Source organism: Vitis vinifera, chromosome 1, assembly GCF_030704535.1.
Source record: "Vitis vinifera cultivar Pinot Noir 40024 chromosome 1, ASM3070453v1".
Taxonomy (NCBI): Eukaryota; Viridiplantae; Streptophyta; class Magnoliopsida; order Vitales; family Vitaceae; genus Vitis; species Vitis vinifera.
Genome location: NC_081805.1, coordinates 4,346,261 through 4,366,813, shown reverse-complemented (window position 1 = coordinate 4,366,813; position 20,553 = coordinate 4,346,261). Strand labels below are relative to the sequence as shown.

Below are 20,553 nucleotides of genomic sequence, written 5' to 3'. Positions count from 1 at the left end.
TAAAAGCGATCAATAACACTCAAAATTATTTAATACAAATGATTCGTTTAAATAAGAAAATGCTAATTTTTTTAATGAGATGTCGGCATTAAAAACAAAAATAAAAATAAAAAATAAATCTTCTTAGCAAAGTGAAATTTCTAGGGTGTCAACATAAGAATGTAGCCGAGAAAAATAAATCCTTAATCCTTGAAATTAAAAGAATGAGAAAAAAATCTAGTATTCAAAACTGGGATATTTCTCTAAATGAAATAATTAACAAAGGTGATTATGTTAGAAATAAAAACCATATGAATAAGGTTGAAACCCCCTTTAGTGGAAAGGATTCTTCATCATTGGAAGCCTCCACTAGTTCTACTCCCCATTGTTCTAAGTACAACAAACCTGGACATAATGTGCTAAAATATACTCTTCATTAGGTTTCAAACTCACTTATATACTTATATAAGCTAGTGAACAAGTCCAACTTCCTTGGGAATCAAGTTTATGGTTCTTGTTCAATTTTTACAGGCTTTTTTTTTTTCTTGGATCTCTCTTTCAACTAAAGTTTCCTGTTGTATGACGTGGAAGAAGCCGACACACTTAATGAGATGGGTGTCCTCGTTTATTTTGCCACTACCGATGCTGCAAATGGTTAAAGAAAGTACCCTGTACGATAAATCAACACCATCACACGCCGGCACCAGCGGGCCAGAAACAGCATACCCCGTTACCATACGTACCGCTACCTAACCCCTTTCCCTGACTTATAGAGATGGGCGTCCCTCTCAATTCGCTTTTTATACGGTACATACTACCCTTCTAGTACTTCTTCCACCATTTTTTTTTTTTTTGTCTTTTTCCTTTTTGTGCTTTACATCAGGTCTGGCCATCCTCCAGCCACCACAGAAACCTCTTCACGTGAACATCCATGGTTTAATGGCCGGCTAGGACCTCGTCTCGTCACAATTATTGCCCGTTTCTTTACAAGTGTGACTTTTAACAAGTCGTTGCCTTCCTTGTGACCAGGTGACTCGACGATGAGTCGGTGTCAATGGTGAAATGCTTTTTCTGTCATAAATGTCTGTCATAAAATCTGCATTTAAACAATGGCTTTGGATTCCTGAAGAAGCTGAGAAGTGACTACCCTCACGCGCCGCGAGAAAGTCCAGCGTCAACTCAAATTTCTGAATTTTATTCAATCCGAAGGTACAAGTATTTCATGGAAAATATGAAAAATTTTATTTTTACTTGATACTTGATAGTGTAACTGACAAATAATTCAGATGTGACAGCTAGCTTTCGATATATTCATGGTTAGGCCTTGTTGGACTTTTTTTTTTTAGTATTTAGTTAAACATAGGTGTATGATTTTTATTTTTATTTTTGGAAAATTGTCTTTTAAACTTAATTGTATCTAAAAATTAAGTTTTGATCTATATTCACTATTTAAGACAAAAACTTAGAGAAATTGAGAAAATTAAAAAAAAATGATATAAATTTTTTATCTTTTCAAAAATAACCTTTATTTACTATAAAAAAAGTAAAAAAATTATTAATTTAAATTTTATTCATTTTGTAAATCTCAATAAAATTTAATTTAATTTGAGAAAAAAATACATTATTTAAAAAAAATAAAAATAAATTATTATTATTATTATTTAAAAATCAAACATCTTAGAAAATATATATATTTAAAATTGTATATAAAAAATAACTAAAAATATGTCAAAATTATTTTTTTTAAATGATATATTTTTAGAACATATTTTTTTAAAAAAATAGTTTTCTAAAAATAATAAAATTTTAGAATAATTATTAAAAAATTAAGATAAAAAAGTTTGTCAAATATTATGGTAGAAAATACTCAAAATAATTTTGAAGGGTATATTGATCTCTTCTTATTTTATATCATTTTCATCAATTATGTAACTTTTATACATCAAATCTTAATTTTCTGTACCACTTTGGGCAATGTTTGATGGGATTCTTGAATTGGGTCCATCTATTGGGTCACAGAGAAAATCCTCCTGTCTAAATTTCTTGATTTTTTAGTTGGTTTCAACAATTTGTAACTGACAAATAATTCAGATGTGACAACTAGCTTTCATATATGTCCACATATTCATGGTTAAGCCTTGTTGGACTTTTTTTTTTGTATTTAGTGAAACATAGGTGTATGATTTTTATTTTTTATTTTTGGAAAATTGTGTTTTAAACTTAATTGGATCTAAAAATTAAGTTTTGATCTATATTCACTATTTAAGGCAAAAACTTAGAGAAAGTGTCAAAATTAAAAAAAATGATATAAATTTTTTATCTTTTCAAAAATAACCTTTATTTACTATAAAAAAAAGTAAAAAAATTATTAATTTAAATTTTATTCATTTTGTAAATCTCAATAAAATTTAATTTAATTTGAGAAAAAAATACACTATTTAAAAAAAATTATTATTATTATTATTTAAAAATCAAACATCTTATAAAATATATATTTTTAAAATTGTATATAAAAAATAACTAAAAATATGTCAAAATTATTTTTTTAAATGATATATTTTTAGAACATATTTTTTAAAAAAAAATAGTTTTCTAAAAATAATAAAATTTTAGAATAATTATTAAAAAAAATTAAGATAAAAAAGTTTGTCAAATATTGTGATAGAAAATACTCAAAATAATTTTGAAGGATATTGATCTCTTCATATTTTATATCATTCTCATCAATTATGTAACTTTATACATCAAATCTTAATTTTTGATACCACTTTGGGCAATGTTTGATGGGATTCTTGAATTGGGTCCATCTATTGGGTCATAGAGAAAATCCTCCTGCCTAAATTTCTTGATTTCTTAGTTGGTTTCAACAATCTATAACTGACAAATAATTCAGATGTGACAGCTAGCTTTCATATATGTCCACATATTCATGGTTAAGCCTTGTTGGACTTTTTTTTTTGTATTTAGTGAAACATAGGTGTATGATTTTTATTTTTATTTTTTGGAAAATTGTGTTTTAAACTTAATTGGATCTAAAAATTAAGTTTTGATCTATATTCACTATTTAAGGCAAAAACCTAGAGAAAGTGTGAAAATTAAAAAAAAATTATATGAATTTTTTATCTTTTCAAAAATAACATTTATTTACTATAAAAAAAAGTAAAAAAATTATTAATTTAAATTTTATTTATTTTTTAAATCTCAATAAAATTTAATTTAATTTGAGAAAAAAATACACTATTTTTAAAAAAAATAAAAATAAATTATTATTATTATTATTTAAAAATCAAACATCTTAGAAAATATATATTTTTAAAATTGTATATAAAAAATAACTAAAAATATGTCAAAATTATTTTTTTTTAAATGATATATTTTTAGAACATATTTTTAAAAAAAAATAGTTTTCTAAAAATAATAAAATTTTAGAATAATTATTAAAAAAAATTAAGATAAAAAAGTTTGTCAAATATTGCGATAGAAAATACTCAAAATAATTTTAAAGGGTATATTGATCTTTTCATATTTTATATCATTTTCATCAATCATGTAACTTTTATACGTCAAATCTTAATTTTTTGTACCATTTTGGGTAATGTTTGATGGGATTCTTGAATTGGGTCCATCTATGGAGTCTCCATCACAGAGAAAACCTTCTTCCTAAATTTCTTGATTTCTTAGTTGGTTTCAACAATAGAAATTAATAACAGCACATCATTAATAAATTCAGAAATAAGAGACCTCGGAAATGTAAATATGATCCTGATTTCCATCACTTCCTCTGCACAGATTAATAAACAAATAAATGGTAAGAGGGAGGGAGAAAGTATGAATCTGTGTGTTATGGACATACGATAGAATCGTCAGTGTACGAGGCCCCGCTCTGACTAACAGGGCTGAACTTGTGGTGGCATGGAGAAGGCCCTGAAGGTGGCACTGGGCCTCTTGGAAGCCGGTTTTGGAGCAGATACTGGTGATCTTCTCCCCGCATAGGTCGACTGCACCATCCCATCCAAGCCATTGTCGAAAGTAGAAGGAACAGAACAGTAACAAACCTTGAACCCATCAAAGATTGCCTCCTTCTTCCTCCTCCTTCAACTTGTATCGACCGCAAATTAAGTTGTGAATCCAAAACGAAGAGCATCTATACATATATACTGTTGCAATCGGGAGTTTGTATTTGACTGCCGTCTGTGTTGGACTGAGATAAAACTGATCGAATTTTCAACCCAAAGGAAATTTAACATCCTTAGAGAGTGGAATTCCCTTTTGGGTCGTTGGGAAGACCGTTTGAAGTGAGAGTCTTAAGCTGTTTAGCAGCCAATTTAGAACCAAAGCACATTCTAACCTTTGAAACTCTGGTGTTTTGTGCTACCAACTTCATCAATAGAATTTTAAAAGCATTGTGCAGCCTCATTTTCCATTTTCTATGGCTTTAATTTCTGCAAAAGGTGCCGTGGATTGCAATCTTTCGACAGGCTCACGAAAGCGTGATTCAATGGCACCAATGATCTGACTGGTTCGGTGGCTAATTATTTTGTTTCGTTTCTAATATTGTCTTTTTCTCAACCACCCGACCAGAGTTTGTACACCTAATTAAATCGTCAGGCCTCCAGCCTCCAGCCTCCATCCACGTCAATAAAATTAATGAAGTCACGCCTCCGGCCTCCACATTAATAAAATCAACGAAGTACAAGTTTTAGACATTCATCGGAAACAGAACGAGGGCATCGATAATAATGCATCTATTGTATTTCGATTTTACACATGTATAAAAAATATCGATAAATATTTTTTCATAAATATCATAATAGCAAAAATTATTTAAAATTCATAAAAATACTTAAAAAAACTAAAAAAAATGATAAAATAAGTAAAAATACATATTTTAAAGTTATTTTGTAAATATAATTGATATAGATATGATCAAGAAAAAAAACATTACTAAATAAAGATATATCAATGGATTTGATATATGAATTTTTGAAGTGTATAAAATTAGAATTGAGTTAAAAAATATTTAATTTTATTGAATAAAAATAATTTATACTTAAATATAATACATATAATATTGCAATAGTCCATAGTATCAAAATGAAGGAAGTTTATCTTGTTGAACACAATATTTATTACATTTTAAGTGAAAAATTAAATTAATTTATACAATAATATTTTATTTGAAATTTAATTTCTAAAATTTTATTAAAAATTATGTGATAACAACTTTTTCTATTAACAATAATTTATTTAAATAATTAAAATTATTAATAATTTATTTTATCAAATTAATTTTAATTTATAAAATATTAGAACTTTCTTAAATTTTTATATTATAACAATTTTTTAGGTAAAATTATATTTTTAATATTTTAAAATAAAACATTTAAAATAAAATAAAATTGAAAGGATAAATATAAAACAAATTTAAGAGTGAAGTGATAATAATTTTTAAAATTAGGATTAATGGGATAAATATGAAAAGTGTTAAAAATAAAAGGATTTTCAAAATTTTCGAAAAAGTGGCAGAAAAAAATAGGTGAAATTTTGGCAATTTTTATATTCTCTTTGATAAATTTACTCGCAATTTTATTGTCAATTTATTATCCAAATCGATGTTTCGTTCGAATTATTCATCCCGTTCGATAATTGGTGTTCAAAATCGTTTCTAGGCTGTTTGTTAAATATTTTCAAAATATCATCGATAAAAATCGAAATTTGTAGTGATTTAATCAAAATAAAGATGGATAATTAATAATTATTTATATATAGAGAGGAAATTTGTTGTCATTATTTGTTTATTTTTTTTGTTGTTATTGTTTTTTTTTTTATATGTTTTTTTTTTTGTGTTTTTTTTATCTCTACTAAATTTAAAAATTAAAATGGCCACCCACTTCTCTCACTCATCAAGAAGCCCTTTTCTGAAGTTGCCCTCAGACGAGAAAATCCCTAAAAGGGCCCTATTTTCGTCTGCCACTCTCAATCCTCGCAGGTACTAATCTAATCATGTTATTATTTTTCTTTTTTGCAACCCCCGTTTGATTCCCGAGAAAATCCATCCCCCATGCGATTTCCGGGAAAATTCATCTTCGTTTGATTTCCGAGAAAATCCATGCAAAACCCCCAGGGAAAACCAAAAAAATTGCTTTTTTTTTTTTGGCTGCCTGTGTTTTCTGGATCTGTTCTAGGGGTCTCTTTGCTTTTGTGCCTTTGGATTTAAATTTCACGAACCCTAAATCCACGATTTTTGAGCCAGGCTGAAAAACACAACCTTTGCCTGCAAATCATGATCAGATAACCAAATAGCATCTTATTTTATTTTTTATTTTTTAAAAATGAACAGATTTTGTATCCTGTGCGCGGGCTGGACTGGTAGGAAATATCGGAAATACCGATAAATACCGAAATATCGGCGATATTTTCGAAAAATTACCGCGAATATTGCGTCGGAGCCGGCGAATCCATGTGCCCATTTGCACTGGAAGAATGTTCATCAAACTCAAAAGTTTATGCGCTAAACTCGATTTATTAACATAAAGACAAATTCATCTTTATGTCGGCTGCTTTAGAATAATATTTGATACTCAATTCTAATTAATTTTTCTAATTTTTAATTATATTATAAAAATCTATTTTCAAAAATTGTTTCAAACATACCCATATTTTCTTATTTTTGGATATTAAAATTATTAAGATTTTTAGTCACTATCATCAACCATTCAAAAATGTAAATAAAAATTCAAATTAAGATTAATAATAAAATACAAGAATAAAAACAAAAACAAAATATAAATTAAAATAATAAAAAATATTATTTCCACTTAAAATCCATTATTTTATCAAGTATAAATTAATTTAATAATTTAATTTAAATTATAAAATAAATTAAAAAATGTATTTAATTAACTTAATATCATAATTTAAAGTTAAAAATGATTTTAAGTATTACATCATAATAGTTAATTTGTTTTTACTTAAATTTAAAATTATGTATAGCAAAAATTATTTGAAATTAATATAGATTAAGTCATTAATGACTTAATATAATTTAATAATTTAATTTAAATAATTATTAACTAAATTAAGAATATTCGGTAACTTAATGTTACTTCTTTTCTCCTATTTACTTATATCTTCTAACAATTTCTTTTGCATCCAATACTCTAAATTCAAATAAATTATTTGTATTAAATAATTTATAATTATTTTATATATCTACAATTGTTGAACAAAAAGCTACATTAAAAATATTAAAAGTAAATATCATTTAAAAATAAATAATGAGGTAAATATGTCAATTTGATAATTTTAAAAAAAAAATTTATCAAATAATCTTAATATTTAAAATAAAAATTAAATAATAAACTTAAAAATAATTTAATTTAATAAGAAAATTTAATTTATTTAGCAATAAGTATTAAATTTTACTAAACAAGCAACTAGTAAATAAAGAATTATTGAATTCATGCCAAAAGCATGACCAAATTTGAAACACTTTATATTATATGATATGAATCATATGATGGTAATGTTTTATGAGGGACTAATGTCTTGTATATTTATCGAAAACATTAGAACAAATAGAGAACGAGGCCTCCAAGAGGCCCAAGAGGCCTTCAAACAAAGCCCACGTTTTTCTATCTTCTCTCTCATCTCCAAACCTAATCATCGGCCACTTGGAGGAGGAGGAGAAAAAGAAGAATTCCCTAGTTAACTGAGTCACTCTAGCTTCGAGCCTTGGGATTGAACTCCTTCAACAGGTGCTCTCTCTTCAACACCACCTTGGTTTACAATTTCCTCAGAATTTTCTTTTTTCCTTTTTTTGCCTGAAAATTGCGTTCTTTGTTTGTTATATAACTCTTGTTGCTGCAATTCCTTGTCATGAAAATCGAAATCTTTTGTGCCGAAATTAGCAATAACTTTGATCACGAAAATCGAAGGTTTTCTGACTGAATTTCTGGGTGCCGATAAGTTTATTTAGGCTGTGTTTGGATCAAATCCGAAGGAAAAAAAAAATTCAATCTAACAGAATTTGAAATAAAAGAAATTGAATTCCAATGCCTTCATCATATTTAGTATGAGAGAAAACTGAAATGAAAGAAAATTCTTGCAAGAGAAATGGAAAAGAAATATTTTTTTCTTTACTAATTTAAACCTACTTCAATAATAAATAAATGACTCAAAATATTAGCCGGGTGTAAAATCAAACTAATACGTAAATTTAATTAAACACAGATAGTATCATTCACTAAGAATTGAAATGAACAAGCATTATTAATGATTTGAAGTCTTTGCAAAAATAACTTAGGGGGTGTTTAGTAAAACTTAATACTTATTACTTAATAACTTAAGTTGGATTTAAGTTAAATATATTTAATTTGTTGCCTTAAAACTTATTATTTAAAACTTACTTTTAAGTATTAAGGTTGTTTGATAAAATTAACTTAAAATTCATTTTAAATCATCAAATTGATATATTTATCCTCATAAATTATAATTAGGGTAAAGGAAGTTGAGTAACAATGGAGGTCGTGGAATAGCAAAAGAAATCGTGAAGGTAATTATGACAAATGGGGGATAAAAAATTAAAATAAAGATGTAAACTTAAGAATAAGTTGATTGTTTTTACTCATTACTTAAAGTTGTTTTTACTTTAAATCATATCATTAAGTTATTTTATCAAACATAATTTACTCAATTACTTAAATTAAGTTGTTAAGTCACTTTAAGTTATTTAGTTAGTTTATCAAACACCCACTTAATGTTCAACTTCTTAACCTAAAAGATAGAAGATAACATTTGATGCTTAAATTAATCTAAAAAAACTGAAAACATATTATATTTAACAGGATATCTTCCATTACAACCAATCTGAAAATTGACTATACTGACGTGCTTAAAAAAATTATACATAAACAACAAATATTGTTGTGATAACTTTATCGAGACTAAATTTGAAACATACAACATTCTTTCATATTAAAAAAATAGGAGAATATATTAATTATCATTATAAAGTGTTTTTTTAATCCTTGTATGACTTTACCAACAATTATAAAAATAAAAGAGATGTAATTGAGGTGAAAATCTGGAATTTACTAAAAGAAATCATTTATAATGATAAAAAGATTAAAAGAATATATCAATCTTTTCTTCTTTCATTCATACATAAGTCCAACAGATCAAAAATAAGGGGAAAAAAAGGACAAAATAAATAGTCATCATACCATTTGAAATAAATTTCTTGAGAAGATTCTACCATTAAAAAACTATCAAATCTGAAATTAAAATGTATGGTTGATAGAATAGATAGTATTAAAAAAATGGATGTAATCAAAGAAATAAATAGTAGAAGAGAGTGAAAGACGGAATTGGTGTATCAAATCACAGCTAAATCCTTTGAAATCCTTTCCCTCCATTCCAAACACCAATTTTAAGGATTTTGAGTCAATTCTTTTCTTTTCCATTTAAATCCCTTGATTCCAAACATAAGGTTAGCCAATCAGGACAGCAGATGGGCTAGTAAAAGAGGAGCAAAGCAATTGGTATCTTTTATTGGTGATTATATGCCTCCTTGAGTCTATCAAATTTATGTTTCAAATGTTGTTTCACTTTTTGGTTTTCTTCTGTTCTTTTCAGTTATATGGATTCATGTAGTTTAGTTTTGAAATAGGATGATTAGTGGACTGATTTTGGATCATTAGTTGGATTAATTTCTAGTTAATTTGTATGCTAGGAAAAGGAGATTTGAAAGAATTTTAGCCTAGCTGCCTAGCTTATTTTCAATATTTTTTTTTTGGTTTCCATTTTGGTTTTTAGTGAATAATATTGAAAATAAGCTAGGCAGCTAGGTTAAAAAATTTTGGCCTTTGGTTTGTAATTCAAATGGGTTGGACAACAATGAGAGGAGCTATGTTTGGTCTTGATTTTTAGCCATATTTGGACCAATTTTTGTAAAGGTTTCCTTGCATGGTGGAGGAGCTTAGGCCATATTCTGATCAGTTGGAGGAGCTTAGGTTTCTTTGTTTATGTTTTTGTAGATGTTTCCTTGTATTTTGTGGGGAGGACCCCTCATCCTTCCCTGGTACTTTTTATCATTATATATTTTATCTCTGATTCTGATAAAAAAAACAAGCTGTTCTTCAATATCCATAAAGAAAAGAATTTAGAGCCCGTTTGGGAATACTATTGAAAATGGCTAAAAGAACTTACAAAAATGATGTGTTTGAAAATTTTTTTAAAATCACTTTTAGAAATCACTCAAAGTGATTCTTCCAAACCTCACCTTTTAGTTTATATATATGACACATTACAAAAAATACTGTTAAATCACTTTTTTTAGTTTATAGCTAAATACTAAGTGATTTGTATGTATGTATGTATGTAAATGCAAAACAAAAACAACAAAGAAATGCAAAAAAAAGAGCCATCATGAGAAGGTTGGGTTCTAAATGGACAGAAGTTAGGTCCAAATAGGATCCCCTTTGCTAATATATTTTCTCAAAAATTTCTTAATTTCTTCCTATATGTTAATTTATCTTGTCTGGAAAAATGTTAGCAGATTGTTAAAATGTCCGGCATCGAAACCAGAAGCCCTAGAATATCATTTGAATCCATGGTGATAAAGCCTCCTTCTCACCCGACATATGATTTGAGGGCCGTCATAAAGCTTGCCCTTGCCGAAGATGTTGGGGATCAAGGTTTAATTCCTTTCTTATCTTCTATGGTTATTCTTTAATTCTTCTATGCACTCCTTTCATCTGTTATTTGAGCATGTATTTTCTTAGTGGATTGATATCTACTTGTTTTAGAAGCCTGTGATTGTTATGTTGTGAACTTAAATATACGATTAGATGCTTCTGCAAACATGAATTGATTATCAAATTTGAGTTTCCTTGATAATCCTTTTTGAGCACGCCCAAGACATGTGTGTTCATGGCCGTCAAAATTTCAATGGAAAATCCATGCATTTTATTAAAGAAAAATGGTTCCCATTGTAGGTGATGTCACTTGTATGGCCACCATTCCGGATGACATGGAAGTGGAAGCTCATTTCTTGGCAAAGGAGGATGGGATCGTTGCTGGAATTGCGCTTGCAGAGATGGTATTTAACGAAGTTGATCCTTCACTGAAGGTACTGAGAACAATGAAGCTTTCTGTATTTGGATGGTGTGTTGTTTCATTGCCTGGTCATATTTAGTGTACATCTTGAAATTAGGTGGAGTGGTCCCAAAAGGATGGAGATTATGTTCACAAAGGACTCAAGTTTGGCAAAGTACATGGTAAATTTGAAAAACAGAGACTCCTTTAGTGAACATCTCAAGAATTCTTTTCATTTTTGCGTTCTTTTTTTCTTTTTCTTTAAACATATGCAGGTCGAGCACACAACATTGTTAGAGCAGAGAGGGTTGTGCTAAATTTTATGCAACGGATGAGTGGAATAGCAACTCTAACTAAGGTATTTTTATTTTCATGACTTCTAAAATCCATGAAAGTAGGAAATAAGGTGCTTCAATGTATGCTCGTCCCAAGGGCTTCTGAAATCTTCTTTTATTTGGATCTTAATGGTTGGAAAATGTAAATAAATGGGGTTCATTAAAATTAAAATTCTTTAAATTTTAAGATGTCCAATGACTCTCTTTATCCTTTCAAGAAGTTTGCACTATTTTGTTATTGCAGTCTCAAAGTTTAGGTCATTTTGTCCGATAGAAGCAAGTTTGAAAACCTGTAGATATGCTTCGAACAACATGATTTTTTGATAGGTAACTCCTTTTTTTGCTCAAATTGTAACCTCCAGATCCCCACTCCAAACTTTTGCCACTTGAGCTAGGCCTCAAGGGCTACTTAGAAGTACATGATTAATATCTAATGTTTGGTTAGGTATTAGGATAAACAAGATGCATTTCCAGTTGATGCAGTCCAGTTAGAACTGCTGATGTATTATAATTGATTAAAATCATGCAAACCTGAGCAAATCCATAATTCTGTAAGATTTTGGTTAGGTTTGGAGGAAATATTAAAATCCTCATGTTCTCTTCAGGCCATGGCAGATGCTGCGCACCCCGCACTCATTTTGGAGACAAGGAAAACTGCTCCAGGTTTACGTTTGGTGGATAAGTGGGCGGTGGAGATCCCTTCTTTCACTAGTAATCTAATATTAGTTTATGTTCTTTTTATTTCTTTGTTTGATTGTTGCTGACATTCTCCAGGACTCTCCAATTGCAGGTATTAATTGGTGGAGGGAGGAATCACAGAATGGGTTTATTTGATATGGTTCTTATAAAAGACAATCATATATCAATTGCTGGAGGCGTCACAAATGCCCTCAAATCTGTGGACTCATATTTAGAGAAAAGGAATCTCCAAATGGAGGTTGAGGTAAATCTCCTCAACTCTTGAGGTTTCTTCTTCTTCATTTCTGCTCTCTTCCCCTCTCATAGCCAAGGTGACAGCTCTTGTTCTAACTTTATATGGTTCATTATCCACTTCACGTAATGATTTTTTTTCTCTTTTTTGGTGAAATGGATAATGCCTACTTATCTTGATTTAAACTGCCTTTTGTCCTATGAAATATCTTAGAATCGCTTAGATTGTGTTTGGTTCCTAGAAAGTCTCAAGGAAAGAAAAAACAAATATTAATGAAAATGATTTTTCCATGTTTGGTTTCACTGTATAAAATACTAAAGAAAATCAATTGTTGTTAAAATTAGTTGAAAACCTATGCTTTTCTGAATTATTTAATCTTTACATAGAAGAGGAAAAATAAGTGAAATGAGTCAAAAGTATTATATAAAAAGAATTTATTGACTTCAAAGCTAGTTTTTATTTTCATTTACTTTTTTTTTTTTTAATACTTTTCTTCTCTATTTTCTTTTCATCATATTTTTCCTCACATTTTCTAGAAACCAAACATAGCCTAGTGTTTATGTGTGCTCACACCCTAATGGGCATGTGGCTACATGAGTCCTTGCACAAACATCAAATTTATCTGGTGGCAAATTATAAATGTAATCAAATTTGCTTTTTCCCAGATTGAAACCAGGACACTGGAGGAAATAAAGGACGTATTAGAATATGCTTCTAAAACAAAAACTTCTTTGACTCGGATAATGTTGGATAATATGGTTGTCCCACTACTTAATGGTGATGTTGATGTGTCTATGCTTAAAGAAGCTGTGGAACTGATCAATGGGAAATTTGAGACTGAGGTAGCTCCTTATCTTCTAGCAAATTCATTTTTATTTTTATTTCTAATGCTTGCCCTACTAGTAATTTGCGAGATTGCAAGGATCACTAATGTGATGATTTCTGATTCTGCTCCCAGCAGCACTATGCTTGAATTTAACTTGTCCCACTAATGTCAACTTCCCATGATGCCACCCTAACTTGTAATTTATCTCCAGTCAAGGATGATTAGGAAGGTATTTTCTCTGAAATCGCACTGTGAGGTGTTAATTAGGTGAAATCTATATGTGGAGTAGAAGGTTTTGGAAGTGAGCCATACATAAAGCACTCAGATTAAGAGTCATAATACTATTAGTACTTACTTTTTGTTTATTTATCTGTGGTTATGTCATCCTTCTCAATCCAATGGCTCTTTAAAATAACATGACCCTTGCCACTAAGGATTTATGGTTGGATGGTCACCAAAAATTGCTGCACTGCCTATTGACACTCATGGAAGCCTTTACCTTGCTGTTTGGGATTGGTTTTATCTATCTTCTTTTGTTCTTCCACTCTCCCATCATTAAAGTGGCCTGCTCAACCCTATTCTTTTAGAGCTCTCATTTGCAATCTTATCTTGAAACCAAATAATATCAATGCTATCTTGGCATCATTTCAAGATATTGTTTGAGTTGGTAATGGCTATCAGTTGCATTCTTTTAATTCCAATGTCACTTAGCTTTTTAACTTATTCATATGTTCATGGTGACAGGCATCAGGCAATGTCACTCTTGAGACAGTACACAAAATTGGACAAACTGGAGTGACTTACATATCTAGGTAATGATGCAACTCTTCCTGACTAACTCTGAAGTAGTGTTTTCAGACTGGACTCGTCATTTAACTGGAAAATTTGTTGGATCACGAGTTACTAAGAAATTCGGTAATTTAAGTTCGATCAAACCGTAATATGAGCATGACGTCATTAATATATAGTATATAATATTAAAATTAAAAATAATTATAACAAGTTAAAAATACATTTAAATAATTAAAAAACTTAAATCATACCAAAGATGAAACATAAATATATGATATTTCTGATTTTTATTAAACAGTATAGGTAAAACGTTTAAATGTTAAGAAGAAGATATATTGAAGAGTGAAGGTGCATCCCCTCTCTTTGGCACTCTTTTAATAGATGCTCTATTTGTCTACAAAGAAAATAAAATAAAATTTGATTATTTGACCTTATCAATATTTCGACAACTGTATATTTTATTATTCTATTATGTTAAAAATTATTTTACTTTATTATTTTCATGATTATCATCTTACTGATGCAGACAAATATTTGAATTTATTTTAAAGTTTTGAAATTTTTTATTTATAATTATCATATGCCAGCTATGTATTCAATAATATTACTTGCTAGAGATTTTTATATAAATGAACAACTTAGCCTAGTGGCTACTTGATATCCCTTTTTACAAGAGAATGTTGGGTCAGCTCGTTCTCCACTGATTGCCCAAAATTGGGTTGAAGATGAGATCCCCTGGTCAATTATTTCAATCAGGCTGAAGATGTGAAGCCCTGGTCCACAAGAGTTTTTACAGGAAAAAAATGGGTAGGGCGGTGAAAAGTATGGGTAGGATGGTGCCAAAATATGTCTCATAGAGATGATTTAGCTAAAATAGGGAAGTCATGGGGGTGTTGAAAACCCTTTCTCAGGACCTATGCTTCACCTAAGGATAAGATATATCCATTGAGGGGGATGTTTTGCTGATGTGAGATATAGGGCTTCCTGAGTTGTAGTCTTCAGCACATATACTCATCAACAAGGGAAATGTCCCAGTCCTTGAATGCATTTGATGTATTGGGAGTCAGGATATAATGCTTGTGCGAGCACTCCAAAGAACAAATACATTTATAGTGTGAGTTACAACTGCTTTTTGTGGTAACAAATTGGAGCAACACAATTCACTTAATAGAAAGAGGTAGTATATACCCCTAACCCGATGGGTTGCTGGGAAATAGGCATCTTAGGGTTTCTATTTAAATCATAAGAGGATCATAATTGGACCTTGCTTGGTAGCAATTATTTTTTCTTTTCCTTATGTGTTCCTACTTAAACTAAACCTCTCTAATTACTGGCAAGGATGATCTTATAACTATGAAACGACTGCAATTATTTGGATTGAAGACTTAAATGATTAACACTCTTCCCTCTTCATGGATTTTTTTATTTTTTATTTTTGTGAAAAAGCATTTCAGTAAAAATTGATCTTATTCTTCTTTATGTTACAGAATTTTTTTTCTACTGCAAGTATCTTTCTAAAGGATGGAAATTGGTCAACGCATTATGTTATTTGAACACTCTGATCATTATTAAGTTTGAGAAAGCAATTTTTATTTGTGAGTGGCTACTTTATGTGCTGCTGGCCATAAAATTAGATCTGACTTATGCTGCAGGGATGCATGCACTAGTACCAATCGGGTTAAAACACTGGAGAAGTTGTGAGCTGACAAAATTAAATGCATAGAGATGTGGGGGGATGGGGGTGTGGGGAGGGAGCCAAATCAACCAATTGATGACCATCATTTTATTGTGGGCCTTCTGTTCAATCAGGGCAACATTTGAAATCTAAAATTTCAGAACTGGGGCAGACAAAAAACTTGCATTGCTTAATTCAGTAGAATGGTTGGTTAAACATTTGGCATTTATATGGTGGTGTCATAACCCACCCATGGTTAAGTTAGAATAATACTGCTGTGAAGATGTAGGCTTGGTTAAAAACAAAATTTCAGAGTAAATTTGGTATTTGGTGATGTCCCTGTTTTGGCCTTACAAAAATCAGCTCCAAAGCCACCTCCGCTTCTTGCTCATGGTACTAAATTATGTTGGTTTTTGCAGTGGCGCACTGACACATTCTGTGAAAGCACTTGACATCTCCCTCAAAATCGACACGGAGCTTGCGCTTGAAGTTGGAAGGCGGACCAAAAGAGCATAAATACCCTTTATCTATGTCTTTTCTTTGCACAATAATCAGAAGTAGGAGACCATTTTGCCTTTTGTCCAACAAATTAAGAGAAATGCAAAGCACTCTCCTCTAAATATTATCTCAATACTTGTTTTTTAATTATGGATGCTCATTCATTAATTGAGTTAATCCTTTAAAAGTAATCATAGAATGAAGAGGTGAATTTCAAGCCACATCATTCCTGTGGCATCTCGTCTAAAGGCATAGGCATCCTTTGTACTTGGCCTTCATTTTGAGGTGAACTTTTGAATAAATCATCTGTTTCACTTTCTGAATTCTGGAGAATTTGTTCTCTCTTAGCTCCTGCTCTGAAGCGACCCTACCATGGAATTGGTTTAGTAAAAGGCAACTTGAGCAACTGCAAGAACCCTGAATTAGAGATACCCATATCTTTCTGATTTTTTTTTATTTTTTATTTTTGGGTACGGAATTTATTTGCACAGCGGGGCTCTTCCTTTCATCCAACTTTGCATTCACATGTTGAACAAGTTTCCATCACAGCCTTTGCCCTCGGGTAAATAATATCTTTGCCAGCTAATGGTGATGTCTGCTCCTTAACTAATGCCATTCATTCCACCGTCCTCACTGTGTTACAACCTACAATAGGTTCCTACGCGCAACATTAAAGTTTGGAGTGGGCTTTTAGGCAGGATATGGGAGCTGATGCTACTAAAAGATAAAAAGAAAAAGAAAAGGAATGGGGGACGGTTCAAAGATTCATTTCTGTAGTTATTCTAAAGAAAGACCTTAACCGTGAAGCAATATTGAGTAGGTAAGGTGTAATTAAATGAAAAGGTATGAAGTTAGGAGGAACAGAACCTGTCTATGCCCATCTTCTACTTTAAAGAAATGCTGCAAACCAGAAAGCTCATCTTGTTTTTTTCAATTGACCATGTGCCTCGAGATCTCACCTACTTACTCAGCTGAGCTGGGTACATAACCCCTCTTAAATATGCCTTTTTCTTCTTAATCAAGGGCATGATAAAGTCAAACTCACCTTTCCCAAGCCCCAGAACCTCATCTTTCATCTGTAAGCTAAGTTAGTTTGAGGGCCTGAAGGCAATGCCCATTGCCTTCCTGCAGCTGCATTTTAAAAGAGTTCATTTTGTTTCCTTTTTCTAAAAGCTAAAAGCACCCATGTGAAGAATATTTGAGCCCAAGTAACCTTCGTTTCTGTAAAAGCTAAAGGCATCTGCAAGGATTTGGGCTCAAGTAACAAAAATATGGTATTTCATTTGTGAAGGGGTCTGCAACCTGTTAAATTCATTCAGAAAAGAGGAGAAAGTCTCTGTGGAATGGGTCTGACTGATGCTTCTTTCCCACTCTTTGAATATGTTTACGTAGCTGGATTATACAATTTTGATCAGAACCCATCAGTCGCAAATGATTTCCCCAACGAAAAATTAGCGGAGATCTACGAAGACTTGTGAAAAAAGATTATATATATTAAAATCAATGATGAAGTTGCACAGGACTGGTAGTTGAAAACTACAAGAAGTGGTTGGACTTTTTCAAGAGGAGTATTTAATTAGAACTCCATGTAACTGGATTCATATAAAGAATTCAGGATACCCTCTCCTTTAAAATGTTTTAAATAGTGGATGATGAACAAAAAACCAATGAGAAAACAGTAGAAACCTTGTCAAATTGCATGGCGTTTGCACTTCCATCACAATATACGAATATTTTAAGATAAAAAACGCATGCCCGATTAGACACAAATGCTAGTGGGAGGCCATGGCCGAGTCATGTCATATGGCTGTGGACCAACATTTTGGAAAATATATACCATTAGCAGCACCTCTAAGTTCTCAGAAGGAATCATTAAAATGAAAGCCCGATATTCACTATACTTGTATATTTGTATGATGACACTATTGTGAGATACACTCCCCCACCCCCCATCCCCATGAGATCCTGATGCTTCACTTTTTAGCTTAGGGGATAATCGTGCTCTAAAAAGTGGATGATGACACTATAACCTATTAACATCACATTAGCCATTTCTTTACTCCATCAAAGCCTCAAAGAAGGGAAAAAAATGATCTTCTGGGAGGTTTTTCTTGCTATGATTTAATTTTATGATAATCACTGAAAGGACTGACTGATGTGATTATGACTTTTTTTTCCCAGGTTTAAGCCGACAAAAAGATGGAATAGGGTTTTACACTGAGTCTTAGTCAGGGAGTCAGGCGGTCAGGCGTCATGAAATACGGGAGTGGGCCTTGGTAGGCTAAATTTGAGAAATTATTGGTAAAGCAAAAGATGTAGATTCCCTTTATACAAGAGCAACCAAAATAAATAAACAAATCAAGGAAATTAACTCTCTCACATGGAGATGAGTCATGAATGATGATGACCAGCATGAAATGTCCCGAGGGCGGCTGGGTATGCTCTTATCCTTGGGAGATATATTGGTTATGAAATGATGTAACTTTTTAAAATCAGTGGGGAACACCTAAGACTCTAAGGAAGGAAACTCCGAAATGGCCAAACCAGAAACGTTAGGGACACTGGGAAATTATAGTTATTGTTAAACCATGGAAAAGGCCAAGGAGATAAAGTATATGTGGAAAGTAGACGAAAATGAAGAAAAAAGGCCCATCTTTCGGCATACCCTGGCTTGGCAGCGCACACACACGCATTGGCAGACGTTGTCCTCTCACCAACCCGTAATGCCACACTAAAGCCTACCAAACGTCCAAACCGACCCCCGAAAATCTGTATGATAAATGGATGCCATGTTGTATAATTTTTGATGTTTTTGGATAGCAATCGCTTTTGAGTCTTTGACTCTCTCTCTCTCTTCTCACTCATTCTTTATCCTCTTTCTTGCCTAGCAATTTACAAATGGTGGTGGGGCTTCCGACTGGATAGTGGATGGGCATTCACCCACTTACTACTCCCTTCACTGTGATTGTGTAAAAGTTTAAGCTCACTTCGATTGTCGTCCTCTACAATAATAGTCTTAATAATAACTCATGAGATTAAGGTCCTTTTTTTTTTTAAGCACTATCGTTTGTTGCAGACCTCGTCTTAAAAAGGGTTTTCAAAAACTTTATTTTTTTCTTCCCTTTTTTGGTTTTTAGATTTGATAATATGATTTATAATTTCTTATTAATTGAATCACATGTGCATATTAAATTTTGTTAAAAGGTATTGAGACATGCATTTTAGAAAACCTAAAATTGCTTTAGCAGGAAAGACTTTACAAAACATATTTTCACAAAATTCACTGTATAAAATGGCAATGAAAGAGGTCGTTTCATTCCAATTTTGTCCCCATTATTTGAATCTATTTCAATGTCCATCCTAAAATTTTTTTTAGTCATACCAAAGGAAACATGAGTATAAAATAATAATACATGTGTTTAATGATATTGTATAGTTGATCCATTTCAACTGTATATTCCATTTTCACAACAAAGGGTAATAAGAATCCACGAGAAACAACCGAATATAAACTCGTGAATATTGACGCTTCATAATCTTATACCTTAATTGAATTAGTTGTTCACATTTTTTATGATATGCAATTGAAACAAATTTTTATTACCATTAAAAGAGAAGTTTTGAGTATGAGGATTATTCTTATTTTACTTGAGAGTTTGAATTAGTTAACTTCATCATATTGTATTTTAAGAATTTTCATTATTGTCCCATCTTGTATTATTTTTTATTTTTTTATAATATATTAAATGTAAAATATAATTTATAAATAAAATATTATAATTTTATAATTTATTTTCATAAAAATATATTTTTATTTTATGTGTTGGTAAAAAAAATTAAAAAAATTTAGAATAATTATATATATACATATAATAAGTCTAATTATGCAAAACTTATTAATGAGAATTTTTTTCTAGAAAACCATTTTATGCTTTTTCAATTAGAAAAAAAATCTGATATAAAATAAAAGGATATATCCAATAAATAACTTTTTTTAGATAATGCATTTATATGCTAAGAAATGAAAACCTTTATAAAAGATATTTTGAAAAATCTAAAAACTTCTAGGGAAAGGGAAATCCAAGCATTAGGTGGGCTGTACACGCGTGCCACACGCCCACCAACCCCATGTACCGCCGGGTAACAGCTCCGCTACCGTAGACAGCACCAGAGCGGGTGTGCACGCGCTATAAACGAGGGTTGGAATAAAAGAAAAAAAGGGAAAGGAGTTAAAGAACCCGTCCTCCAAATCCATGGACTGGTGCTGACTTGGCAGCCCAAGTCTTAATTCTCTGTACACTGATGCTGACTAATGGCACACTTGTGAAATGTGACCAATGACAGGGGGAGAGAATAAAAAAAAAAGGGCAAAAAGGGCCCGATTAATTAATTGTAATTAAAACCTTAAACAAGAGGGGAT

At 30.9% G+C, this 20,553-nt stretch overlaps 1 protein-coding gene across 2 annotated transcripts; it reads left to right on the top strand.

The window, feature by feature from the left end:
* Positions 1-7,570: 7,570 nt before the first annotated feature.
* Positions 7,571-16,280, top strand: LOC100250945 (quinolinate phosphoribosyltransferase [decarboxylating] 1a). Of its 2 annotated transcripts, XM_010659813.3 has the most exons (10): positions 7,571-7,736; positions 10,538-10,676; positions 10,977-11,110; positions 11,195-11,258; positions 11,352-11,434; positions 12,017-12,100; positions 12,202-12,354; positions 13,008-13,184; positions 13,913-13,980; positions 16,055-16,280. In XM_010659813.3, the coding sequence occupies exons 2-10, from the start codon at positions 10,547-10,549 to the stop codon at positions 16,149-16,151; spliced, it is 990 nt and encodes a 329-aa protein (XP_010658115.1). In that variant the 5' UTR covers positions 7,571-7,736; positions 10,538-10,546; the 3' UTR covers positions 16,152-16,280. The 2 variants fall into 2 exon arrangements, with proteins under 2 accessions (XP_010658115.1, XP_010658153.1); XM_010659851.3 differs by lacking the exon at positions 13,913-13,980.
* Positions 16,281-20,553: the final 4,273 nt, after the last annotated feature.